This window comes from Aulonocara sp. 'chitande type north' Nkhata Bay, linkage group LG13 (assembly GCF_057382095.1).
Source record: "Aulonocara sp. 'chitande type north' Nkhata Bay isolate Kocher_YH1m ecotype deep benthic linkage group LG13, A_spYH_male_GT1.1, whole genome shotgun sequence".
Classification (NCBI taxonomy): Eukaryota; Metazoa; Chordata; class Actinopteri; order Cichliformes; family Cichlidae; genus Aulonocara; species Aulonocara sp. 'chitande type north' Nkhata Bay.
Window position 1 is genome coordinate 23,882,834 of NC_141356.1, and position 25,253 is coordinate 23,908,086.

General features: G+C 38.8%; 1 protein-coding gene across 1 annotated transcript; it reads left to right on the top strand.

Moving 5' to 3' along the window:
* On the top strand, nucleotides 1-24,409 carry LOC147316113 (phosphatidylcholine:ceramide cholinephosphotransferase 1-like). The gene is made up of 6 exons (XM_086259320.1): nucleotides 1-144; nucleotides 16,067-16,930; nucleotides 17,053-17,170; nucleotides 20,403-20,556; nucleotides 21,365-21,531; nucleotides 21,967-24,409. Exons 2-6 carry the CDS (start codon nucleotides 16,332-16,334, stop codon nucleotides 22,141-22,143), a joined length of 1,215 nt encoding a protein of 404 aa, XP_086115446.1. The 5' UTR covers nucleotides 1-144; nucleotides 16,067-16,331; the 3' UTR covers nucleotides 22,144-24,409.
* The last annotated feature ends 844 nt before the right edge of the window (nucleotides 24,410-25,253 follow it).

Below are 25,253 nucleotides of genomic sequence, written 5' to 3' on the forward strand. Positions count from 1 at the left end.
GCTTGAAGGCAGCACTCGATGACGTCGTGTGGGGAACTCCCTGCTAACCCGCCTACCCTACTGACCAAAAGATACAGACCACCACATTGCGGTACTGAGCAGTACGAGTCGAGAAGAGGTCCGTAAACATTTCACATTTCAACGGTAAGGCAATTTCAATACAGTTATCTAATGTCGAAAACGAACCTAGCTATCGAAAGATACCTCTCTGTTCCATATTTAGTTGTTAAGTTAACACTTTGGCTTCCGAGTCGTGTGGAGATAGGTTAACCTAAGTTAATGTGTTAACTACAAACTGAAAGATAAACCGCTGTATTGCAACAGCTGCTCTTTTGTGCGACCACTTCTTATCTTTTCCATGTATTTCCAAACGTTGCGTTAGCCCACTAAGCGCTCCCTGGCCTTGTGTTGAAACATTTTTATCGACTCTTCTCGACTAAACATGTCCCGTTATCGTTTATCGGGATTCGGCTACACTCCTCTGTGTGGTAATTTTAACCCGTGCTGGTTATTAATGTGCAGTTTTTATTCCTACACACACACACACACACACACACACACACTCGCTTACTGTCCTCCCAGACCCTCGCTTTCAATACAAGAGCCCAAGCTAGCAGGCTGGCTAGCTAAATACTGAAGACGCCAGCTTGTCTATCTATTTTTAGGTGGTCAGACTATAAGCTTTTAAGCCACACTATACAGAGCGGCTGCTAAGGCCTTGGTGTGAATGAAAGCGGTGTTTTTAGCACGCTAAGTCACTTGAGTCAACCATTATTTGGATGCAAAGCTAAATCTCAGGTGTGCCCGTTACAGAGACGGCGGATGAGTGGGTGTATTTTCCACCAATCTCGCTGTACTACTCTTACTCTTTCTGTGTAAATATTAACCGAGAGAAAAAGATGGTCAAACATTTGTTTTAGCCCTGTGCTTCTTGGCTGAATAACAGCCGCATCTGTTTTGCTTCTCTTAAGAAGAAGAAGAAGAGGTGGGACCTGACATAGCACTGTTTTCCACACACTGCAACAGAGAAGCCCACTTCACTTTAAGGAAACAGAAGTGTTTAAATAATTGTAGCTTCTTTGAAGAAACAAAACCGAAATCTGTTTCATTTGCTGTGTATGACCACCGATATCCACACAGGGCACAAGGAAATGCCCTGAAGACTTTCACCAGTCAAAAGAGACAGTGAACGAAGTGAACAGGGAGATGTCTGTGCCAAGAAACTGTTGAGAAAGCAGCTCTTCACTGCGATAAACAGTGTGACTGCAGCCAGTGTCAAGAAGGCAAAATGTTAAATGGGGTTTATTGTTGTCACTGTACTCAGAGCTTTTGCAGAGAACGCCTCATTGCACAAGGGAAGCATGCCACACATTGAACAAGCATTTGACAAGCAAGAAAACAGATTTTTTTCGTTTAGTAAGGGGTAAAAAAATGTGATTCCTCTAGGCACAGCCATGAAAAACAGATTGGACAACAATACCACCATGAATTTCCTTTTTCCTTGAGTACTGGGAAAGAAATGGGGTTTCCATGCTGTCATTGACTATTGTGTGCCCCCCCCCCCCAGTTTTTCATTTTAAATTTTAAATTTAGAAATTAAAAATATCTAACACAGACACACAAACAGTCTACTTTTTGTTTGTTTGTTTATCAATGATGTTGGTTACAGGAAGCAATTAAAGTGTATGAGGTGGTGTAAGTATTATTATTTTTGTTAATGATAGCACCATTGTCTAGGTTTTGACATTGACATCATTTTTGAATCTAACTGACAGTAGCACCCTTATGAGTGATGTTTGCATGTGCCGACAAACTGTTAGTGGAAGCTTAGGGAAATTTTTGGGTCTAGCCTCTGCAGAAGAGAGAGAAGCAGACAGCGGCAGGAAATGAGGAGAGACACAGTTATGAACAGAGCAGGATGAGGAAGACGAGTGAGACACAAACTCCAAGACAGGGAAAAGCAGATAAAAGGGGGGAAGAAGCCTGCATGTGCACTCACCACAGAGTTTTAGTAAATAAAGCCTTTTGTGAAAGATACACTGGGCGCGTTAGCAGTGCATACTGCATACTGGTGTAGTGGTTTGGGTGGATTTGTTTTGTTGTAATAGTGATACCCATATAAAAATTACTTCTCCGTTACCTCTGCAGGGCAGACTGAAATAACGCACTCTTGGGCATAAAATTTAACTCTTGAATTATTCCCCATTAATTAAGTTTACATTTATTCTTCATTCATTCATTTGTCAAAAATATACTTGATGTATTTAATGTTAATAATTTTTTTATATTAATGTAATATGTGGAGTTAGGGTTTGCTGATGTGTTTAAAGTTTTACTAAGGTATGTGCAATAATAACAGTGTGCAATACACATACACTTATTCTTCTTTTTTATACTAAGTTAATATACTGTGTTGTGTTGTTTGTTACGTTGTGATGTGTCATATCGTGTCGTGTTGTGTTATATGTAGTGCCGACGTAGGACAGTTTTTCCAATTTCATTGTACTACTGTACTATGTATGACTGTGCAATGACAATAAAGAGTTATCTTATCTTATCTTAACAGTCCACGTGACTTTGTGCCAACCAGCGATTTCTGATATATCTGTCGAGGTGATGCAATGACAATAAAGAGTTATCTTATCTTATCTTAACAGTCCACGTGACTTTGTGCCAACCAGCGATTTCTGATATATCTGTCGAGGTGATGGAGGTCTTGGTTAACAATTAACACAGCTGTGACAGTGTCGGGGAAAAACGAACATTATGGGCATCATAAAAGTGGACCCAGCACGGTACTAGAGTGCTTTAGATTGTCAGGTGTGCTTGATAAGGTGACTAATGTTATCCTGCTATCCTTACCTTTCTCTCTAGAAATGTAGTAATCTATAGTAATATGCTTAACCTCTTTGAGGATTTTGTTCACAAATTTTAAAGTCATTTCAGACCAGGGGGTGGTGTGTGTGGCAGAGTTTTATTTTGTACTGGCATAAACTATATAAGTTGTAAACTTGTCAGGTGCCACAGTCCTTCTGTCAGTGCTTTTGAAGTGGGGTTGAACTGCAACACTAGGATTAAATACCCTTCATTCAGAATAAATAATTGTGAAGGGCCAAGGTGGTTAGTAACACAGTGTGCAGTCATAGCCAAAATTTTGTTTCTCATGCACATTGCTGCTTCATTTTTTATATAGATTATTTTTGAAATGTTTTCATGATATGGTGAGGTTTAAAGTAAGTTTAAAGAATGTTTAGTGGTAAATAAATTATTTCAATGATTTTATGATTTTATGTTGGTGCCACTGGCTAAACATTTGGTCACATGTGTAGTTTTTGAAACAAATGTCTTTTGTTTTACCTAAAAATGGAAAACCGATCAAATTGTAATTGGAAGTCATAGTTCTGGGCCATTAAAAGAGGTGAGTTTAGCGGAAAAAACTATACAATGTCAACATATAAGGTGAAGTAAGTTATCTAACAGAAGTGACCAAAATTGAGCTAACAAACAAGAGAAACACAAACACTGACACATGATGTAATTATGTAATTACAAAAACAAAACATGAAAGTAACTAAATATGTTAATAACTTTCTATGTTGTGTAGCTACTGGGTACATAACACTATTAATAACTTGTGTTCATGTATAATGGCTTTGACTGGAGTACTGTCCAGGATTACTGTCTAGTGATGGGTATTAAGAACCATAAATTCAAACTAGTCTGACACATGGTCCCTCTTAATATTTATGTAACGATTACTGATTCTAAGATGGAAATTTTTTATTCAAATTTCTAAGCACCCATTAATAATTGTATTGCTGTCTGTTTACATCATGTGCCTTCTGGTCATAGGCTGGAATTTTCAAAATCCTCTTTATTTTTCTTTCTTTTCTTTTCTTTTTTTTTTTTAACTCTATATATCTCACTGAATTATTCTAAATTCTTTTTTGGTGGCTACTTCTAAGTTCACCGCCTCTTTCACTTCTTGTGCTTTTGGTGTGCCACAAGGTTCTATTTTGGAGCCTTTATAGTTTCTGATATATATGGTCCTTATGGTCCACATTTGTTATCACTGATACACAGATGACATTTAATTACATATCTCTTTTAAACCTCAAGATGTTTCTAAGTTCTAGATCTTGCATAGGTGCCAAGACTCTATTAAAAATTGGATGGCTCCCAATTTGCTCTGACTCGATAAAGAGAAAACAGAAGTACTTGTTTGTGGCCCTTGTGAGATTTGTGCCTAAAGTAATGGAAACATGAGGTCCCTTTTGCAAAAGTGGCGAAGAGACCTAGAGTTACACTAAGAAACTTTTGACTGAGTTTCAGCTTGGATGTTTGTGTTAAAGAAAGAAAGAACCTCAACAAAAAACAAAACAAAAAAAACCTAACAAAAAACAAAAACAATTTTTAATTTCCTTGTAGTTTAATTTGGGATATAACAGTTGTATTCATTCATAGCCATTTGAAATGTTCCAAAGAATGGCACAACAGCATATAAAAATGTAAAGATAGGCTCTGGTGGGCTTGTTCTATGTTAGGCTAAAAAGAGTTAATGAAAAAGCAGCTAAATGCTATATACTGAATATAAAAAGGTAGTTGCACATAAATAAGGCAACACCAGCAAAATCAGAAAACTGATAAAAGGACCATTTGTTATATTAATAGGTATGGTTCAGCATATTTGGCTGCTTAACTAAAACACCAGCTTCTTTTGAACAGCCTCTCATTTCTAACACTGCTGGGATTAACTAAAATTAAGGTCTATTGTTTGCTGTCATTATCAAAATGACTCAGAACAAGGTTGGCATTGAGTTTCAGCACTCTTTAAAATCTTCCTAATTAGGGCTTGATCCCCACTGTGTGCTCCCTTTGGGTAGCAGTAACTTAGCCTAGTTTAAACTTAGTTCTGTGTAATAGTACCACTTACACTAACTAATTCTGTATTGTAAATTTTTGTTAATATTCAGTTTCTGTTTTTTATTTCATAGGTTTTATAATTTAAAAAATTAGATATTTATTTGATGACTGAAAATAGTTAGCATATTTGTGCTTTAATATGCAATCTTATGTGATAATGCTAGTAGCTAATGCACGTGTTAGTTGACTTTACATTTTATTGATCAACTGCTATTGGTTTAATTAAGCATTTATGGGCCAAGTAAAATGCAGAGCTTCAGTACTGTTTCTGCCATAATTAGAAACACATGAAATTTTACCACCACTCACATGATGCCCCAGTTTCTTGTGTCCTACAACAGCTTTTAGAAATCTAGGCTAGTAGCACGGAAATGTCAGGAAAGAAATTGTGTCAAAATACAAGATGGCATTTTAATAATTCTGCAACAAAAGGGCAGTGCATAAGTAGGAATTTCACTGGAGTTGATGTGTGAGCTTTAAGTTTTTAGTTGATGCAGGGCCATGACAAACACATGTTGGCAAGCATGATGGGTGGGTCTGTTGGTAAGACATTTTAAGCAGATCAAGCTACCACTGAAGGCCTTTTAATGGCTTATATTTTCCTCGCATACATCTGAGCTGGCTATTTTCCTTTTTGGTTTCTTTCAGGTAGCTCCGGTTCCTCTTTGCATCCCATATTAGTTATCGGACTTAGGGCTGCACCTTACCAGCTGCTTGCATCTCGTCACATGTCGTTATAGCCTTGTGGTGCTTTGGTGGAGCTATTATTTTATTATTTTTTTATCAAGTGATGAAACAGATTTCGCAAATTATGTAAGAAAACTGTTCCTGTTAAACATTTAAACAAAGTATTGTCCTCTGTAATAGCTACAATTTTAGGTACTGTATTGGCATAGGCTGACATGCTGGTCTCTCACTCAGACATCAGCTAGTGTCAGTGTTATGCATGTAAATGCATAGTATAACACTTTTCTATTACATAAAAATGTATAAGAATATTATTGCAGATTGTATGATACGGTGCAGCCTGGGGCTGGGCGATATGGCCTAAAATCCATATCGCGGTATAATTTGAAGCACGTGTAGTAACGATATATATCGCGATATATTCTTTTCTTCTGTATAAGGTATTTTCCACACTATAAGGCACACTTAAAGTCCTTTAATTTTCTCAAAAATCGAGAGTGTGCCTTATGTTTGAATTCTGGTTGTGCTTACTGACCTCGAACCGATTTTGGCGTGCAGAAATCTGTTAAAAAATGTTTTAGTACAACTTTGGTAAGCCGCACTGCTTGATAGATTATCAGAGCATTACGGCTGCCGTAGTGAGGAGCTTCGCTTTGTAATCTGGGTCCAAAACTCCGTCTGCTTCAGGTCCCAAAGTCAAACAAACACTGAGAGTTAAAAACGGTCTAAATTCTTTCATCTTTAATAAAATCATCAGCCTTGCTGCTTTACCAGGTGTAACAATTAAGTTTAACATCCAGGCATCCATGAAAACAGAATTTCTTACATTTAACTGAATTAGAAGTTAACAGGAAGTTAGCTCGCTAGTTTCCACCTAAACATGACATACCATGTTGTGACTGAGAGATTTTTTTTAATTCAAATGTACAGCTCTGCTATCACTTAACATAATATGTCAACATAAATGAAAACAGAAAACTAAACAGCAGTGGCGTTTGCAGGGTTACTAAAGTTGGACTACCTGGTATATAATGTTGTCCTACGTGATTGCTAGCGACACAGCTATGTTAGCATAACATTAGCACAGTGAAGCTGGAGGATGAACGCCAACTTTTTTCCCACTCGATAAAAGTTAACGTGAGGGATTCTGGTGGTTAGAGACAAATGCAATCGCATAGCAGGATGCTATACACGGGCCAAACTTCAGTCAGGAGAACAACTGAGATTATTTATCCACAATACGAGGTTAGTTATTAATATACTGCAACAACATGGAAATAGAACAGCTGCGAGAGAATTCAACATTAATGAATCAGTTACGGAAGTGGTGGAAGCGCAGTTTTTGGCTTTCCCCATATTTCAAAAGTGCTTCATCTCTTTGCTATGACTGTCACCCGGCATAATTTGCAGATGATAATGGTTGTAGCCGCTGCGATGCTTTTGAACAAAACAGGCATAGCTTGATGACATCATCAACATGCGCTATCGCGATATAGTCAAAATCTCTATTATTGGCCAAATTGATATAGTTTCTATCGTATATCATTTATATCGCCCACCACTAGTGCAGCCTTATTGTAGATTTTAGGCTATTTTACAAGGAAAAATGAACCTAGTAATGTACTTGGGGTAGCTGGTATAACAGTGACCAAAGGCAGACCAGTGCTATGACATATGAAACACAAATTGTGTAGACACAAAGCATTGCTAGAAAGTCAAGTAAGAGATGATTTCCCATTCAGTTTACGTCAGTCGTATAATGAGGAAGCAGACTGCAAAAGATACAGTTTGAGCCTACATGGTAATGAGCTTTAAGACTAATCATACCTATACAATTTTGTCTGGTTCATGTTGCCCTAGCTTCCACATGACTAAACCTTTAACATACACTTTTATACCTAATGGATTAAGGAGGTCACATACATAGTTTAAATAAAATAGTACGTTAATATAGATGAGCAAGTAGCTGTTTTCCTTCCATTTGACCTTCCTTGCCATGAGGATATCAAAAGGGCGCACTGATTGCCTCTTCACGTAAAGACTGTTGAGGTTGCAAAGACCCAGAAGACTTGGAGTACAGTAAGTTAATGATCCTTAAAAGTCCAAAGTCCAGGCTAGTTGAGAATCATCATTGTGCTTTGTTGGCATTTAAAGTGTGCTTTAAATGTTTTACGATTTTTCTAAATGACATGAGCTATCAATTTTCTAGTTTCAGTCAGAAAACATTATTGGCAAGTTGGGAATTTTCTGCCCAAGTCTGCTAGGTCATTGCAGCTATGAGACTCGTCTTTGTAGTCAGATTGTTGATAATATGTAGTCAATGCTGGGTAATACACTAATTACTCCCTGTTGACAAGAAGTCTTCTCTGTGCTATCCCAGATATAATTTATGAAGTGTCTACACCACACACAGATGAACAGAGCATCTAGCTAATTTGTGTGATGATCCTCTGGGGCTGTTTGGGCCTATCATCTTTATCCATGACCCATAAAGCCACAGGTGGTTTTCTCATTAGAAGACAGAAACTCTCAGTACATTGGTTGTTGTGACATTCAGCTCCCCCAGAGACTTGTGCAAACACCTATCCTATTTTTGCACCCTTGCACTGTCAATTAACAGATTGATATGAGATAACATTGTTTTGTGATAGCAGGATTTTTAAGGTATGAACAGCATATGTTGTAGGTTTCATAACATAAAGTAGTAAAATAATGATATGGACGTAATATTTCAACAACTTCAATTGAATTCATTCAAGAGTGAATGAGTTTTGCCTTTGGGCCCTTTGGATTTTAAATCCAACATGGGAAGGAGTAGAAACGGCTCATTTTAATGACAGTATCATTCCATGGGCACTTTGTACTATACCTACAGTCATGCAGTTATAACCACAGTTCATAGTCTGGTCATGACAGTTGTCACTGTCACTGCAATATTATGCAAAACTTTCTAGTGGCTGTATCTTGTTCTGCATTTCACGTGGCTTCTGAAGCTGATTGGGTCACTTCAAGATATGATGCTTGCAATTGTGGTTTTTGCATTTATTTTTGGTCGCATTTCAAAGGGATCATGCCCCTCTGCAACACTAAATACACATTCTGTTATTTTAAGAAAGCAACATCAAGCTGTAGGTTAAATGAGAAAGTTGAGTGTGTTCATGGCATAGATTAAGTATTATTAAGAAGCAACTGTGCAAAAGCAAGGATGTTTACTTTGGTAGCATGTCTATCCTGATATAAAGTGCTAGGACTTTAAAAAACACAGTCGTCTCCCATTTTTATTTTATGTAGCCCGAGGAGATTATTCATTCCTGAGTATTCACCACTAAGGAAGTTTTAAAGTATAGAACCAGTGTGAATGCAAATGGATTTCTTCTCGTGAATCTGACCTTCTCAGTGGCTCTGTTTCTTAGAAATGGGACCATAGTCGAAGGAGTTGGCCTAACCAAATTAACTCATTCCAATGGCTCTCTGAACTACCATGTGATCACAGGAACAAACAGGGTTACATTTTATCAATGTAATATTTCACTGCAGCCACGTTAGCCCGGCTATGTAAATATTGTCCTTTCATTGTCTATGGGAGTGTTTGTTTGCGTGCTGTAAAGGGATACAGATGAGAGCGTCTTGTTCATTCATTGTTAGTGGGCTCCAAAGGTACAAAAAAAAAATTGTAATCGGATAGAAGTCTTTCAAAATCTCAACAAAGAAAAGGCCAACACCCTTAGATCACAGAACAGGAAGAAGATAAACGATTCATTCCTTTTTAAAAGCAGTTGTGTGGAAATATCATATTTGTTTACTTCCATTGACATAAAATGTTTTGTATTTACATTTACACAAAATTGTAATTGTATCACATGCAGACAGAGGTTAAAGGCAACACAAGCTTTTCACAAGTGAGATTTATTGGTGCAAAGTGGCGAAGTGATCTGCTGGCAGTTTTTCCTCATACTCTTAATAAATCAGTACTTATTCTGAGCTGTGAATATCAGAAAGTGTGTGCATTTCACCACTTACACTGGCGCACAAGTGGCACGGAGGGTGTAAAAAAAAAAAAAAAAAGTGTTAGGCTGCATACAGTGCTGTATCTACTGTAGCTCAGAAAGTTTATAGAGAATAGAAGTTATTACTGCGACGTGGCTGTGTGAATCTATGTCAGGTTAGTGAGATTTAAATAATTAAATCTCACTTTGGCAAGAGTTTAAAAAGAAGTTAAAATCTGGAATTGGTGCAACTCTTTGTTTTATTACTTGCCTGCAGTAGCAGGCAACATCCATGAGGGTCTTCTGTCCAAGAGTGTTGCTTGTATGCAAGCATGTGACAAAAGAGTAACTTCATTATTTCTAAATGTGCTTGGTATGGAGATTGGATTGATCACTGCCTAACAACAAAAGTAACTGTGTACCTTCCTCAAGACAAGTCATGTGGCATGCAAAGTCTATAGCCTACAGTTAAATAATTTTCTGATCGAATTATTAGACATCTACTAATGTGTGTATGGATGTAGCTGACGTAGTTAGAAAACTCTAATGCTGTATTTCATTTTATTTTACTTTAAATCTTGTGCATAGAATATAATTAGGACCTTTTTTTTTTTTTTACTGTGGCTTCTCTTCAACTGCAATAGCTTAGCTGTGTCTCAATGAGAAATAGCTAAATATGTAGCTTAAAAAAGGATTGTAACTTATGTTAGGGGGCAACTAACAGTTTTCATTAGCAGTTAATCTACCATAGTTTAAAAGTAAAGAGCCAAATTGAATAACCCTGGGCGCTGTGAATAAGAGACACTTGTACATCAAAAGCTGAAATCCATTAATTTTTTCCCCTCCACATAATTGGAGTTGAAACACAGAGTGGTTACTTTTATGTTAGTGCTATAATAAAAAAACAGAACTGCAATTTCACCACATTTGATTAATCAGAAATGAAGCACAAATAATTTTAATAACACTAACATTAGTTGCCCTTTTAAAGCAAAGTGATGTGCTTGGCTAACTTCAAATAATTTGCACCTACAAAACCTGTGCAGAGTTGTTCTCAAAATAGCTGCGCAGCTGTTGATCTTTTTATATACTTCCACGCTTGTTGCTGCTAGGTACCTTGGCCCCCTGAATTGTTTTACATGGTTTGGAGACATTCCACTCTTCTTGTCATTGGTTAACTGGCCCCCCCAAAAAGGAAAAAAATTTAAATGCTCTGCAAAAAACATATCTACATGTTCCAGCTTGAGTGATCCACAGATAAACCAGCACAGGTGGGTCCGGTTTACTTGTGTCTGTGCACATTTATTTGTGGTAACATCTGTAGTGTGCATCTGTATTCGCAGCCCAAAATATGCAAGTCTGTACTTCTCCTAATTTCACAAAGCTGATTAATCATGCTGGGAAGTTTCAGCTCTCACAAGAGGCAGCCGTTTGTTTATAAATAAATGTGCAGCAAAATTCATAAAATCAGATAAAATATAAACACAATGTGTTTGCGTCCATTCATGCAAACATAAATTTTGCAACACGTAAGAAGGAGTAGTTAAACGCATCACACAGCTGACACTTTAAGCTCAAATTCATTTCAAGCATTTAAAAAGCGTGTATCTAGTGTTGGCCCAACAGAAAGTCATCAGTGTGTCTACCCTGTCAAGTACAGGAATGAATGTCGAGCAGAGCAACTGTGTTTTCAGAAAAGCTTTTTTTGAATTACTGATCTGAATCGACTCTCCGTTCATAGTCTTGATGTAAATGAGTCTCTTGGTCCCACTTTTGGCTCACCAACCAGACTATGGATGGTGGGTTTATGTTTGTCTGGTGATATATTGTTGCTCATGGGTGGTACTGTACTTGTGTTAAAACTATCCTTGTTAGAATAATTCTACTTTTTGTGTGCAACAGAGCTTACATGTGAAAATATGAGGAAATGGTGACATGATCTGCTTCTCCAAAATGCTTCTTTTACAATGATGGTTGCTTCCTTTGTTCTTTATTTCTTTCCATCACACCATGTGATGTATTTGTAGCTGTTAAACAACAATTAATTATTAATTTTATAGTTGAAAAGCATGCCCACATGCTTTTGGCCAGCAAGCCTTAGTTTTACGTGTAATGCTGAATTCCAAGTACTAGGCTCATTTGGTTTTAATGGCTGTGTTCCATTTTGGAAAATACCTGGTAGATAGTCGCTTCAGTTATTTACTGGCAGGATTAGAATGGCTTGTATCAAATATAGAAAATAGTGATGTTTATTCACCATTTTAATACCTGATAATCCGTGCCAGATGGGGAATAGAAAAGCTGACAATATTAGTCCTCGGCTAAAAATTGGACTACTTTCAGACAGTCTCTTCTGAAAAGGCATCATAGTGTTTCACAGCGGAAAACAATAAGTGACAGCGATAGTTGGTTGAAGAACGGAAGAAGGGCTACAGTGAGAAGTTTAAACCCCCATCTTCTTTTTCATCTTTGCACAACTGGCCACATTGTGAAATGCATGCGGAAGTCATCACTTGTGTTGGTGTGGGTTACTGAAGTGATTCAGCCATGCATCAAAGACTTTTAATGAATCAACTGGGTAGCTTCCTAAACCAATAATGGGTGAATAATCTTCATGAAGAATGCATACTTAATATTAAAATGAGACTTACAAACTTGTAACAGCTCATGTGAGTACTGTCCACATCGCTCAAGAAGTTAAATTTGCACAGTTAAGAAAGAACATCAGTTAAGAAAGAACATCAATGGCACAGAGTAAAAACCTCTTAAAACACAGAGTAAAAACACCTCGTCTATGTCTACACAGTTGATTATCTACAGTTTATCTTTTAAGACATCTGCTTGCTTAACTTGTCACATCATAGGATGTGGACTTTGCACTGCTTTATGTGTACGACTAAAGATGCATATACATACATACATACATACATACATACACATCTTTGTTGCATTTCAAAATTCACAATAATATGAGGTTGAGGGTTTTGCTTGTTTGCTTGCAATCCTTAGTGTAATTTCTGTTGTGTGTGGAGCGCGCACACACACACACACACACACACACACACACACACACACACACACACACCTTATGCTAGCAGAGAATCCTTAAGTTATAGGGTCACATAACCGTTACAGCCAATGAAAAAGTACCGCACCATACCTAAGTACCAAAATAACTAAACAAAAATATTGTTGAAAGGTGGTATCTTTCAAATTCAAATATAATATTTGTCCATGCAAATACACTCACTGGCCACTTCGTAGGGTCCACCTTGCCAGTAACAAGTTGGACTGTCTTTTGGTTTAAGAACTGCTTTAATTCTTTGTGCCATAGATTCCACATTTGTTGCGAGCATCCATGATGCAAATCTTTCTTTTCATCCCATCCCAAAGTTGCTCTACTGGATTGAGATCTGGTACCATGCCATGTTCACAAAACCAGTTTGACACTAGAAAAAGTTGCATTTCCTGCGAAAATGCTGTGTGAATGCCTTGTAGTGGAATCTGCTGAAAAAAGCAGAAGTAAAACTATGTGCTGAAAGGAGGTGAATAAACTGAAAATTCTGCAGAAAGAAGCAGAAATTTGTACTGACAATAGGTGAAAAAGTTCAACTGTCTCATGAAAAGAAAAGTTGCCCTGAGCAGGGTTTGAACCCGGGCCTCCTGGCCTTAAGGCGGCTACTCATCTCACTGAACCAAACTGGCGTACAGGAAACCAAAAAGTGATTGAGAAACTGACAATTCTGCTGAAATGAGCAAAGGATGCTTTGTGCTGATAAGGGGTGAAAAGGCTGAAAATTCTGCTGAAAATAGGTTAATCAGCAGAACTTCTGCATAAAACAGGTATAAAAAAAAAAGCAGAAGGTTGTACTGAATAGAGGTGAATCAGCAGAGTTTCTGCTGAAAACAGCTGGAAAAGCTGGGATTTGTGCTGAAAAGGGGTGAAAAAAAATGAAAATTCTTCTGAAAAGGGATGAAGCTGAAATTTGTGTTGAAAAGGGTTAAAAAAAAAGTTTTGTTAACTGAAAAAAACGTTGCCATAAGCGGGATTTGAACCCTGCCCTCCCGGTCTGGGAACAGCTGCTCATCTCACTGAGCTAAAACACACCTCAGCCTGGCAAGCAAAAATAAGTGACCACATTGATAACGTGTTCCATTCATTTCAATGGGCAAAAATAATTGCATTAAAAATTTAATATCTCAAAAAGTATAGAGGTTATAAGCCGGCATAAGCAGAAGGAGCAGAATTGTTTAAAGTTTGAACGGCAAAAATCGGTTAAAAACTGTGGGACTAGTTAAGGTGCAAAAAATTTACGGAAGCAACAACAATAAAGAAAGGATAAAGAATAAAGAGAAACAGGCATTCACACAATTATTTGAACTTTGTTGACATGGCACATTATGGTGCTGGGAGCAACCATCAGAAGATGTGATCATAATGGGATGGACATTATCATCAGCAGTACTCAGTAAGGCTGTGGCATTTACACATGCTCAAAGTGTGATAATAAAATTCCCACACAATTACTGGCAACCCAGACTGATGATAGAAGGCAGGACAGATCCATGTTTTCATGTTGCATATAACAAATTCTGACCTTACCATCCATATGTCACAGCACCAAGAGCCATGCCCCATTCCAAGTCATCTAAATCATCTTTCGTCCTCATTCTGGTACTGTGAACCTTAGATTATCTTAACAGTGTCTACATGCCTGAATACATGACGCTACTGCCATGTGACTCACTGATTAGATATTTGCTTTAAAGGGTAGATAAACAGGTGTACCTAATAATGTGGCATGGCATTCCATTGTACAGGTTACTTTATTAGTTTGAGAATTAGTTTGTTGTTTCCCTTTGCTTGTGTGAGATTATTTGCAAGTAAGCTGATTCATAGACCGAAGGTCGTTCGCACCCAGCTGACTCAGTGACAGCTAATCTCTGATCTGTCTTGCTTGTGAACTGTTAACACATTGTTGTAAATGCTGCTCTGCTTTGCTCCCAGCATGCTATGTCTTCATACACAGCTGGGATGTCACGTAGCTGGTCCGTGGGGGTACCATTAGCATTGTCTTTATTTATTAATTTTTTTACACTTCTTTTAGTAGTGTTTTGTATTCGTTGGAATTATTGAGTGATTAGGTCAAATTATTTCCCTGACATCAGCGAGAATAAATCTGATGCCAGTTGTTACTGCTTCTGTAGACAACCAAGCTTACAGCCTTTTTATTTGGCCCTGTTTTGCTGGCCTAAATGAAGAGGCCTCTGAGCAGATTGGAGGTGAGATGAGGTACTGATGTGCAGCTTGTTGTCCTGCCAACCGGTCAGTCTGCCAGTGTATTTAGCTGCTGCTGGCCTAGGCTGACCTGGCTGTATGAGGGCATGACTGCTGGCTGACTGCCCTCCTGACAGGGGTGGGGCTGACTTGGCGCTCAGCTCTGACCTTCATTCTGATTTATGAGTTCCTCTTCTCAGCCTGGTTCCCTCCCATCCTCCTGCTCTGTTGACCCATCCATGTGGTAGAGCAGAATTTGTCTCCAGATGTACATCTCTCTCCCAGAATCACAAGCAGGGCCTCCCTGTGTCAGCCGCCTACACCGCGGTGTATAAACAAACTAATGAAATGCAGCAGATACGTGAGTTCATCTTCTAGCTGGTGTAAAGATTTTGATGTTACTATGCACACTACAAAAAGAAAACTTAAGTTGAAGGTAAAAGGCACGATTTACTTGCAGAATGTTATTTTCTCAGAGAATATGAACTTTTGTGATTTTTTTTTTTTTTTTTTTTTTTTTTTTTTTGATTGATAATATTGTGAAACAACCTGAATTACTTGGTCAGCTAGCTTGACAGTCTACTCCAGCAAACTGTAGAAATTAGGATTTATCTGTGTTTGGCCCTGTCTCCTCTGCTTATTCCATGAGCGATGAATCCCTGCCTCACACTGTAGATGTTTTCTTTTCTCCTTCCATCTATCCATCACTTTCTCTTTCTTTGCATTTACCTCAGATATGTGAGCCTTTGTCAAATAGTAGTGATTTTGAACCAGAAACCCCCTTTTATGTTGCAACTCAAAAGAGGCACTCCATGACATGTTTTGTGTGTATTTTCACACCCTCTCAGCAGATAAGACTTATAATGTGCTCATGTTTGCATGGGAGGTCTCCCATCAACATCTATTTGAATCTGAAACCCTAACTCTGAATTAAATCTTTTGTGGTTTGATCTGTGGTTTGCAACATGCTGCTCTATTAAACGGAATGCACACACAGGCTTGCAGGTCTGGTCAGGCATCCGGTACAGGCCACACTCAGCAGCAGCCTAAGCCGGATGTCTGCATGCAAATTGACTTAGTGCCGTTTACTAGCATTATGAATCATGTTTTAATTTCTCTTAGGGTGGAGTATGTGGAAATGGATATATATGTCACCACTGCAGTCTGATTCACAGCATTTTATTTTTCACAGGGGTGAAGTGTATGGAAAAAGCTTGGTGAAGGAAGCTGCTGTGACTCACATCTGTTCATCTGTTGGTCCTAACCCTAAGAGATCTTGCTTCCTTCTTTTTCTTCATCACAATAAGAGGAGGCTTGGGCTCCCTCTAGGTGCAAAACTCACCATGTGCCAAAACTGGAGAGGATGTACCACTATCCTTTAAACAGCCAAATCTCTTTTAACCCTTAACCTCTAGTCTGGGGACCATCCTAATCCTCCACATTGCCCGCTGGCCAAAATGAGGAAGGTGGTGGCATGGACAGCAGAGGATGTTTCCCAGTGGTTGAGCAAAGCGGGAATGCCGGAGTACATAGATGCCCTCCAGCAGATGAATGGCCCTGCTTTACTCAGGCTCACAGAAGCAGATTTCCAAAAGCCTCCTCTCTCACTGGTGTCGTCTGATTGTGGGCAGCAGCTGTTGGAGCGACTGGAGACACTAAAGCTAGAGACACACATGGAGGCTCATAAAAACGGCCACGCAAATGGGCACGTTGGTGGAATATCCAACGGAAGTAGTAAGTCCCACAGAAATGGCACATTGAAGGAATTCCAGGACATGATTCAAATTCCTATCCCTACAATGGAGGCTACACCATTCCCTGCTGAGTGGGGGAAGACGGGCATAGCATTCCTCTATGCGGTGGTGTGCTTTGTCACCACCACTGTTGTCATCTCGGTTATCCACGAGAGAGTCCCGACAAAGGAGCACACTCCACCACTGCCCGATAAGTTCTTCGACTGGTTTGATAGGATAGAGTGGGCTTTCTCCATCTGTGAGATAAACGGCATGCTCCTGGTGGCACTCTGGCTCATACAGTGGATACTTCTCAAGCACAGGTACAGTCACCGTCTCAGTTAGGTGTAAACTTTTAGCTTGTCAAAGCTAAAATTTCATTTAAATGGAAATATATTATTCTTTTATTTACTTTCTTTCTCTTCCCTCTTCTTTTTTTCTCCAGGTCAATAATAGGCAGAAGGTTCTTTTTCATTGTGGGCACACTCTACATGTACCGGTGTATTACAATGTACATCACTACTTTGCCTGTTCCTGGGATGCACTTTAAATGTGCTCCAAAGGTATGAGCATGAATAGTTTGTTTCTTAACTGATTTTGGAACAAATGTTGTCTCCACTGATTGTATTTGTCCATCTATTTTTGCCATGGGAGAGTCAAGTAGTTGCTCAACTTTCTTTGGGTTCCTATTTTGCAAATGCTAGGAAAGCATTTTCATATCTCCTTATTGGAAGCCTTTGTATCAAGAATGAGAAACAAAAAGCCCAAGGGCCAGAATTGGCTGACTGGTCGAAAAAACAATGTCAGGTAATAAATTTGTAGTTAAAGTTCTTTGACACAGCCAAAAAAGGGGACTTTCACTTACCTGTACCACTTGTATGGAAGCCCGTTTCCGCCACTAAAAAAACAAACAAACAAACAAACAAATATCCATAACACGAAATTTCGACTTATTAACTCGAAATTTCAAGTTACTTTTCTCAAAATTTCGAGTTAATCTACGTGAATGAGGTCACTTTCTTGTTACCTGGAAGCATATGGCGCAGAGTAACGCGCACTCAAAACCGGATTGCAAACATTTGGCGCTTTCACGAGTACGTTTGCTGATAGTAACGCCATGTGATTCAGCTAATAACACAAGGATTTCATCATTTTTGAAGCCACGCTGAAATTACTCAGCAATCTGTGCATTCATGACTGGATGTAATACCAGTAGCTTAGCTGTAGCATTTGTACCTGAAGGCTTCAGCTTCCGGGTAACAAGGAAATGATGTCATTCACGTAGATTACTGATTGGCAGTGCTTACTCGAAATTTCGCGTTACTTTTCTCAAAATGTCAAGTAAATAAGTTGAAATTTCGAGTTAATAAGTCAAAATTTCGAGAAAATAACTCGAAATTTTGAGTTATGGATCTTTTTTTTTCTTTTTCTTTTCTTAGTGGTGGAAACGGGCTTCCATTGAGATCAAAGTTGGCTGGATTGGGCCCAAGAGTTTGACATCCCTAAATCAAGGCTTTCTGTGGGGATAATATCTTCTTTTACCTAGCTTAAAATATTATTTTAGGATCATGCTACTAAAGTTTAGGTCATGTAGCCTACCTTGCTCATGTTGACATATTTGGGGGAAATGTAAGATTGATGGCAGATAAGCCACACAGCCTTTCTGCCCCGATAGTGTCGTACACCGTTGCTTTTTGCTGTTATGTAAAAATACCACACCACTTCCTCCGGTGGTGCAGCAAAGCCTGAGGAAGTTGGTCTTCAAATAACAAAGATGTGTTTGTTATTTGACTCTGTATGTTAAAAGAAAATATAAAATCCACATAATATTATGGATATTAACAGATACTACAGCATTACAGTTCTTTTTTTCATGGTTCAAACATCTCAAAGGGATTCATCATGTATTGTTACTTTAAACTTTGCTAATTAAACTATAGTCATGTGAGAAAACCTTTCACAGAATTCCTGTGGAGAACGTAAGCAACCTTGCAGGTTCACTAGCTTGCAGAACCACTTTTAGCAGTAATGACTTGTTTTGTATTCGACTTTATCGGTCTCTCATATCAATGTAATACTAATAATAATGGATTGCATTTATATAGCGCTTTTCGAGACCCTCAAATCGCTTTACAATTCCACTATTTATTCACTCTCACATTCACACACTGGTGGAGGCAAGCTACAGTTGTAGCCACAGCTGCCCTGGGGCAGACTGACAGAAGCGAGGCTGCCATATCGAGCCATCGGCCCCTCTGGCCCAACACCAGTAGGCAGTAGGTGAAGTGTCTTGCCCAAGGACATAACGACCGACCGACAATGTGGGAATATATTGTGTCACTCGTCTTTACAGCATTGCTTTTACTGGAGTTTGTGGACATAAGTTTATGCACAGCTGTTTTAATGGCTGGCCACAGCATTTCTATTAGGTTGATGTCTAGACTTTAGATCCTGCAATGACCCAGTTAGATTCTTTTCCCTTTCAGCCTCTCTGTTATAGATTTGCTGCTGTGCTTGGGTTCATTGTCTTGACCTAATTTAGGTCAAACTGTCAGACAGATGTCTTCACACCTGACATTAGAGCACTTAAACGTAGGCTACGTCCGCACTAATGCGTTTTTGTTTGAAAACGCATCGTTTTCTCTCCGTTTTGGCCTCCCGTCCACACTGAGACGGCGTTTTCCTCAAGGAAAAACACAGCGTTTTGAAAACGCTCTCGAAAACGCATACATTTCAAAACAGAGCTGTCCCGTCACAGAGTGGACACTGGAAAACGCAGACTTTCTAAAACGATGACACATTTTAGCCATGTGATGCAGTCATGTGACCAATTAAACAAAGACAGCAGAGGGCATTATACAGCAGTTGTTTTGATTGCTCTCAATTTTGACAGCCCTTAAAAAGATTAATATCAGTTTGTACATGCTCCAGATAGCTTTTCTTCAAATTCTTTAATCCTCACTTGCTTTTGCGCATGCGCAGGACTGGAACGTAAGCGTTTTGGCCCGTTTCAATGTGGACGCTCAACTCTGTGAAAACGAGCGTTTTCAGACCTATCCGGGCTAGTGTGGACGTAGCCAGAGTCAGCTCAATGATTGCAAGGTGTGCAGGTCCTGTTGCTGCAAAATGAGTCTAAATCAAGGCCCCTACACTACTTTGCTTGACACTTGGTGTGAGGTGTTGGTCTTGACATGCTGTGTTTGGTTTTTACCAAACATCTCCACTGTGGTCTTATTTCTCAAGTCCTGTGGTTTGTTCAGATGCATCATTTTAGAGACGAGAGGCTTTCTTCTAAAAATCAAAACAAAAAAAACCCACACCTGAATGCGCCAGACCAGCAAACTGCATACATCTCTGCTTTTATAGGAATTGTCAGTTGCTGATGATTTATTAATCAGATGTATTTGATTAGCAGAACCTGGCTGCTACTACCCTTCTTAATTCCTGTGGAAGCAGTAAGGCTGTACTTACAGTTTCACGGGACTGCATAGGTTCCTGTGAAAACTCCTTTTTCCACACTGTATATTTTGCTTCCAATATAGTCGTTTTTATGAGCGTATGGTTGCAGAAGCTTTCACTTGTAACCAGGTATTTTGCAATTGTCATATCTTCAGTATGGTTTACCTATATCTAAATAATATAATTGTCATAAAATAATGGAATTTGGGAATTCAAAGGAAAGCTAAAAAGCAACGACAAACTTTTACATTTTTGCTTTTTATAAGTTATGTGCACACACTTGCCGATGGCGTCTTACTTTAGAGGTGAATTAATGAACGACTGTGTTTCTTTCAGCTGCTTGGGAACTGGGAGGCACAGATGAGGAGAGTAATGAAAATGATTGCCGGTGGGGGACTATCCATCACAGGTGCTCACACTATGTGTGGAGATTACCTGTATAGTGGCCACACTGTCATGCTGACACTAACGTACCTCTTCATCAAAGAGTGTAAGTTTAACTTTGTCTATGTTGCAGTTTAATTAAGAATATATTGTAATATTTTACTTCTAGGGTCAGTTCCCTTTCTCAAAGTCAAGCTTTCTGTTTAAATCTGATGATTTTGACAGTCCCATAAACCATTTAAAAATGTGTGGGGTTCCCCCCCCCCCCCGATTTTCTCTGCTACTAAAATTAGCATTAAGATGGACTTATATTATATATCTTCGATTTACCAACTAGCCTTTCGGTTTTAGTGCCTTTGGCATCACATTGATATTTCACACTCGAGTAGATACTGTGACACAACAGCACAAGCAAATGTGGACCCTGTGTAAAAGTGAAGAGGAAGTGTTTCCGTCTCGACATTTTTTTTGTTGTTGTCATCTTAGTGTCAGTTTGTTTATTTGTAGTTTGGTTACATAACAACAGTTTCTGTTGCTCAGCAGGCGTTAACCATTATCTAACCACCCCCCACCCCCATTCCCCCCACCCCCACCAACCTTGTTTACTGCTAACCCAGAATGCGGATGAAATGCTGTAGCTTTTTTAACTGCTTTATCATATTGTGGCAATGTTTTTGATTAAATCCTGGTTTTCATTCGCCTGTGATACATGGCACTGCAGTGCTGGTTGATACAGTGGTGACATCTAGTGGTGAAAAGAAGAAAAGCTTTAAGTAGTGCTGTAGGGTCACACTGACACATCAGTACCAGCTGATACAGGAGTTGGAATTCATAGGAGGAGAAAACAATTTTTTGGTATATGGTTTGTTCTTTCTGGTGTTTTGAACTTATTTTTCCCCCTCTCTTTTTGGTAGATTCTCCAAAGCGATTCTGGTGGTATCACTGGCTTTGCTGGACTCTGAGTGCAGTGGGAATAGTCTGCATCCTTCTTGCCCATGACCACTACACTGTGGATGTGGTTGTGGCCTACTTTATCACTACACGTCTCTTCTGGTGGTACCATACTATGGCGAACCAACAGGTGATTGTACCATTTATGTTTGTCTGCTAGATTTATATTTTTTATTTTTTTGGACAAAGATAATGTCATCAAAGTAAAGATGCCTAATCTTGCTATAAAACACAAAATTAGCAAAATCCTCTTTTGCAATAAAGAGTTGAGCAATGAAACATACCAAAGGTCCCTCTAGGTTCCTATCTATATCATATATTATAATGTCGTCATGTTGTCTAGCAACCACATACTAGTGGGCTAAAATCATGTGTAGCATAGACATGTACTAGAATTCAAATGTGCTGTTTTGGAGTGAATAAAGCTGAATAGAGCCTGTGCTTTAGTACGTAAGTTGTATAGTGTATGTGAGTTATAGGTACCATTACAAGGTCTTAACCTGCCACAATAGGAATTGTGGCTCAGTTGTGATCTCTCCTTTTTGTTGTTGTTGTTGTGTTTCAGTCGCTGAAAGAGACATCACAGAGTAACCCATTCTCACGGGTGTGGTGGTATAGACTGTTCCAGTACTTTGAAGAGAACGTGAACGGCCCGGTCCCCCGGAACTACCAGCTGCCATTGTCGTGGCGAGCGTTGCACTGGAACCACAGCGTGAAGTACAGCAGACTGGACATCCAGTGACCCCTAACATGTTAAAGCAGGCGAGGACTGTGACTTCCATAAGTGCTGTTTTTAACCAAGGAAGATGGCACTGTCCAATGTAGCGCTGTCCTTTCACCTCTAGTAACACCCTTGTCCACATGGGTAGCACTGTGACCCACTTAGTATTTTCTTGTTCCTCTCTTCGTTCTTTTCTGACAGTGTTTGTCGACACAGAGCACTAATTTATTTGTTTTTGTTTCCATTTCAAAGGTAACATACATTTCTGCTTTTATAGTACATCTATAAAGCATTTAAACACTTTTTTTTAAAAACTCAACTTGTTTGTCAAAACGACACACACAAGTTTTCTTTCCCTATCAGCACAAAAGAATAGTCGATGTTGTCATATTCTCAAATTTTTAGTGCAAATGGGTCAATCAGAGGTTTATGTAAGAACCAAAATGCCATAAGTATTTTTTCCCTTTTTTTTTTTTTTAATAGCAGCTTAATTTTTGTAAACTATCCTTGCTGAAACGAGTCAAAGGTGCAAAAATAATTTTTCTAAACATTTCAGACTTTATTTTTCAAAAACAAATGATGTCCAGAGAAGATTTTTAGATTTTTATCTTTTTCAAGATGGATAACTGAGAGCATAAGAATCCAGTGTGGTATAATATGTTTCCAGTGCCTTCTTTTGCTTGATTGTAAGTACTATATGTAATGTGTCTGTCTGCAGCGGTACCTTCCTCGTACCGTGGCGTGGTCACAGTCTCGTTCCCATGAATGTATAAAACAACTACGCCAGCCTTGCCAGAAGATTGGTCTTCCCAAAATTAAGTGCAGAGACAGGACGTATCCAGTTTGGTTGTCAGTGCTCTTTGATGTCAGTTTGTGCTTAGCTGGTTAACTCTGTTCTACCAGAAACAATGACTGTTAATTGTATTTTGTTCATGTCTAAAGCGTTTCCTTTTCACCATGGTTTAACCGCCACCGGCTATGTTCAAAGCCCAACCACTGATGCTCAGTTGCATGCTACACCACATCTGCTAGTTTTACTTTGCAACAGTATCTGGAAAAATCACTCCCTAATTGGAAGTTGCATATGAAATGTCTCTGAGGTGCTGAGTTGAGTTATTCTGGGTCTGGACACGTCTTGTGCATCAATGCAGAATCTCTTCCTCAGGAGATAATGAGCCCCTCTCTTGTTCCCCACACGGAGGTCTTTGTTTGAAATCAGAATTAACCTCATTAGAGTATTGTCGCGTAACCTTTTTGGTGATGAAACGTAGAGGGAAATGTTCAGCGTGACACTTGTGTCGAGCTGAGGAAATGTCAACAAAAAAGAAACTTGAATCAAAGTTTCTGACCATGTTTGGAATGAATTTACCGACTTCGTACATGTGCTAAATCAGGCTGCTATCCAACAGTTTGAGAAGAGTAAGTGCAACACCCAAACAATCCTCTTTCTCGAAGTCACAAACAATGAGACTTGTTTGTGGTTTGTGAGGAACAAACTGAACCATGATGCACAGAGCTGGTGACATTTTTGGCCATAAGCGTGCAAGAATTAACTTTCATGAATGTGAAAATGCGTCCTTATTGATCGAAATAATTAGATTTTTGTTTTGTTTTTTGTTGGTTTTTTTTTTTTTTTTTTTTTTTGTAACTGTGACTGAATTGTAGAGTATTACACAAAAGTTCATATATAGGGAATCATTAACCTTGCTACATGAATCTGTAACTTCAAATTAAGCTCAGTAGCGCTGCACTAATTTAGTTGCAATATCGGACAAGCCCAAATAAAGCGTGCAACTGGTGTGATTATATTCTTTAAACTTTCAAATGAAGGCAGTAAGAACATACCATTATTTTCAAATCGATCTCATGAGCCTAGTAGCGTTTAATCCCAATAAGAGAGCCTTGATGTTTGAGACAGATTACAGCACTAGCTTCACCTCCTTCTCGTAGCATTGTCCAATCATTTCACTTTTCTAAAGAATCATCAGCTCAGTTTCAAAGAGCACAGTAGCTCCCTTGCATACAGCCATATTCTTGATTTTGGCTTATGCTTGGTCAAGACACAGTTCTCTTTGAGGGCTTGGATAAGAATAAAGGTTGGGTTTAATGTTTGTCAGTTAGTTTGCCAATCAAGTCATTATTTCTTTTTGTTGTTGTCTTGTCCCTCTTTAAATGTCACACTCACACTTTTTTCCTTTTTGTTTGAGTGTTCATACCAGATATTTGTAAGATATTATAAATGAATCTACTTGGGATGTTTTTGAATAAAACATTTTACTATAATGTATTTGACTTGTTTGTGCCTTTTCTTTAAAATTGACTCCCCCCCCCCCCCCTCTTTCTGTGAAATTGTTGAACCTGAACATGACGTCATGGCAGATCTAACTAACATCCAGCAGATGGACACATTGAGCTGGATAAATAAGAGCAGTGTAAGGAGGCCTGGCTTCTGTCAGAAGATGGTTTCACTTCCAGTATACAGCTAATTTGTGCAATACTCTACTGATAAAGTTACAAGGTAGGCTTAAAGTTCTTTCGACATATATTAAGAAATGCCAAAAGTATATTTTCTGGGCCAACATTATTGCGTAAACAGGGGAATAGAAACTTGTGAATATTACAGCTTTCTTTTTTCATTGTAGGTCTTCTTTTTTTACCTTTCAAACAAGTCTCTCATGTTTGATGCTTTAGTCGTTCTGTAATCCCGCCTCTCATCCATACAGCTGTTTATTGTCAGCCAATCCAATAAACTGGGGCTCTTTGAATAAACGCACCATTTATAGCTGAAAACGCTGCTGGAAAAAAGGATGTTGTGAGAGCTGAGGGTGGATAAGAGCAGTGGCATTACACACGAATGGTTCAACAATGGAACTTAGTCTGGGGGAAAAGGCTATATTAAGCTAACGAGAGCCATAAGTGTGAGAGAATCTGTGGGCTGTTGTTATGATACACATCACAAAAAAATTGTTTTAAAAGCATTTTCCATTAACATCAATACTTTAGGTTTGGTAGACGTATTGACCTTGTAAGCCCACAACCTGGTTTTACGTTTTGGTTCAAATGTTGCTACATCCTTTGGACGACCACAGGGATTGTTTTTTCCTAGGAAAATAAATAAATAAGCAGAAGCA

Coding starts and splice junctions, on each gene's coding strand:
- LOC147316113 (XM_086259320.1), top strand. CDS start 16,332: ATGAGGAAGGTGGTGGCATGGACAGCAGAGGATGTTTCCCAGTGGTTG. Junction 16,931..17,052: donor TGGATACTTCTCAAGCACAG/GTACAGTCACCG, acceptor TTTTTTCTCCAG/GTCAATAATAGGCAGAAGGT. Junction 17,171..20,402: donor ACTTTAAATGTGCTCCAAAG/GTATGAGCATGA, acceptor TGTTTCTTTCAG/CTGCTTGGGAACTGGGAGGC.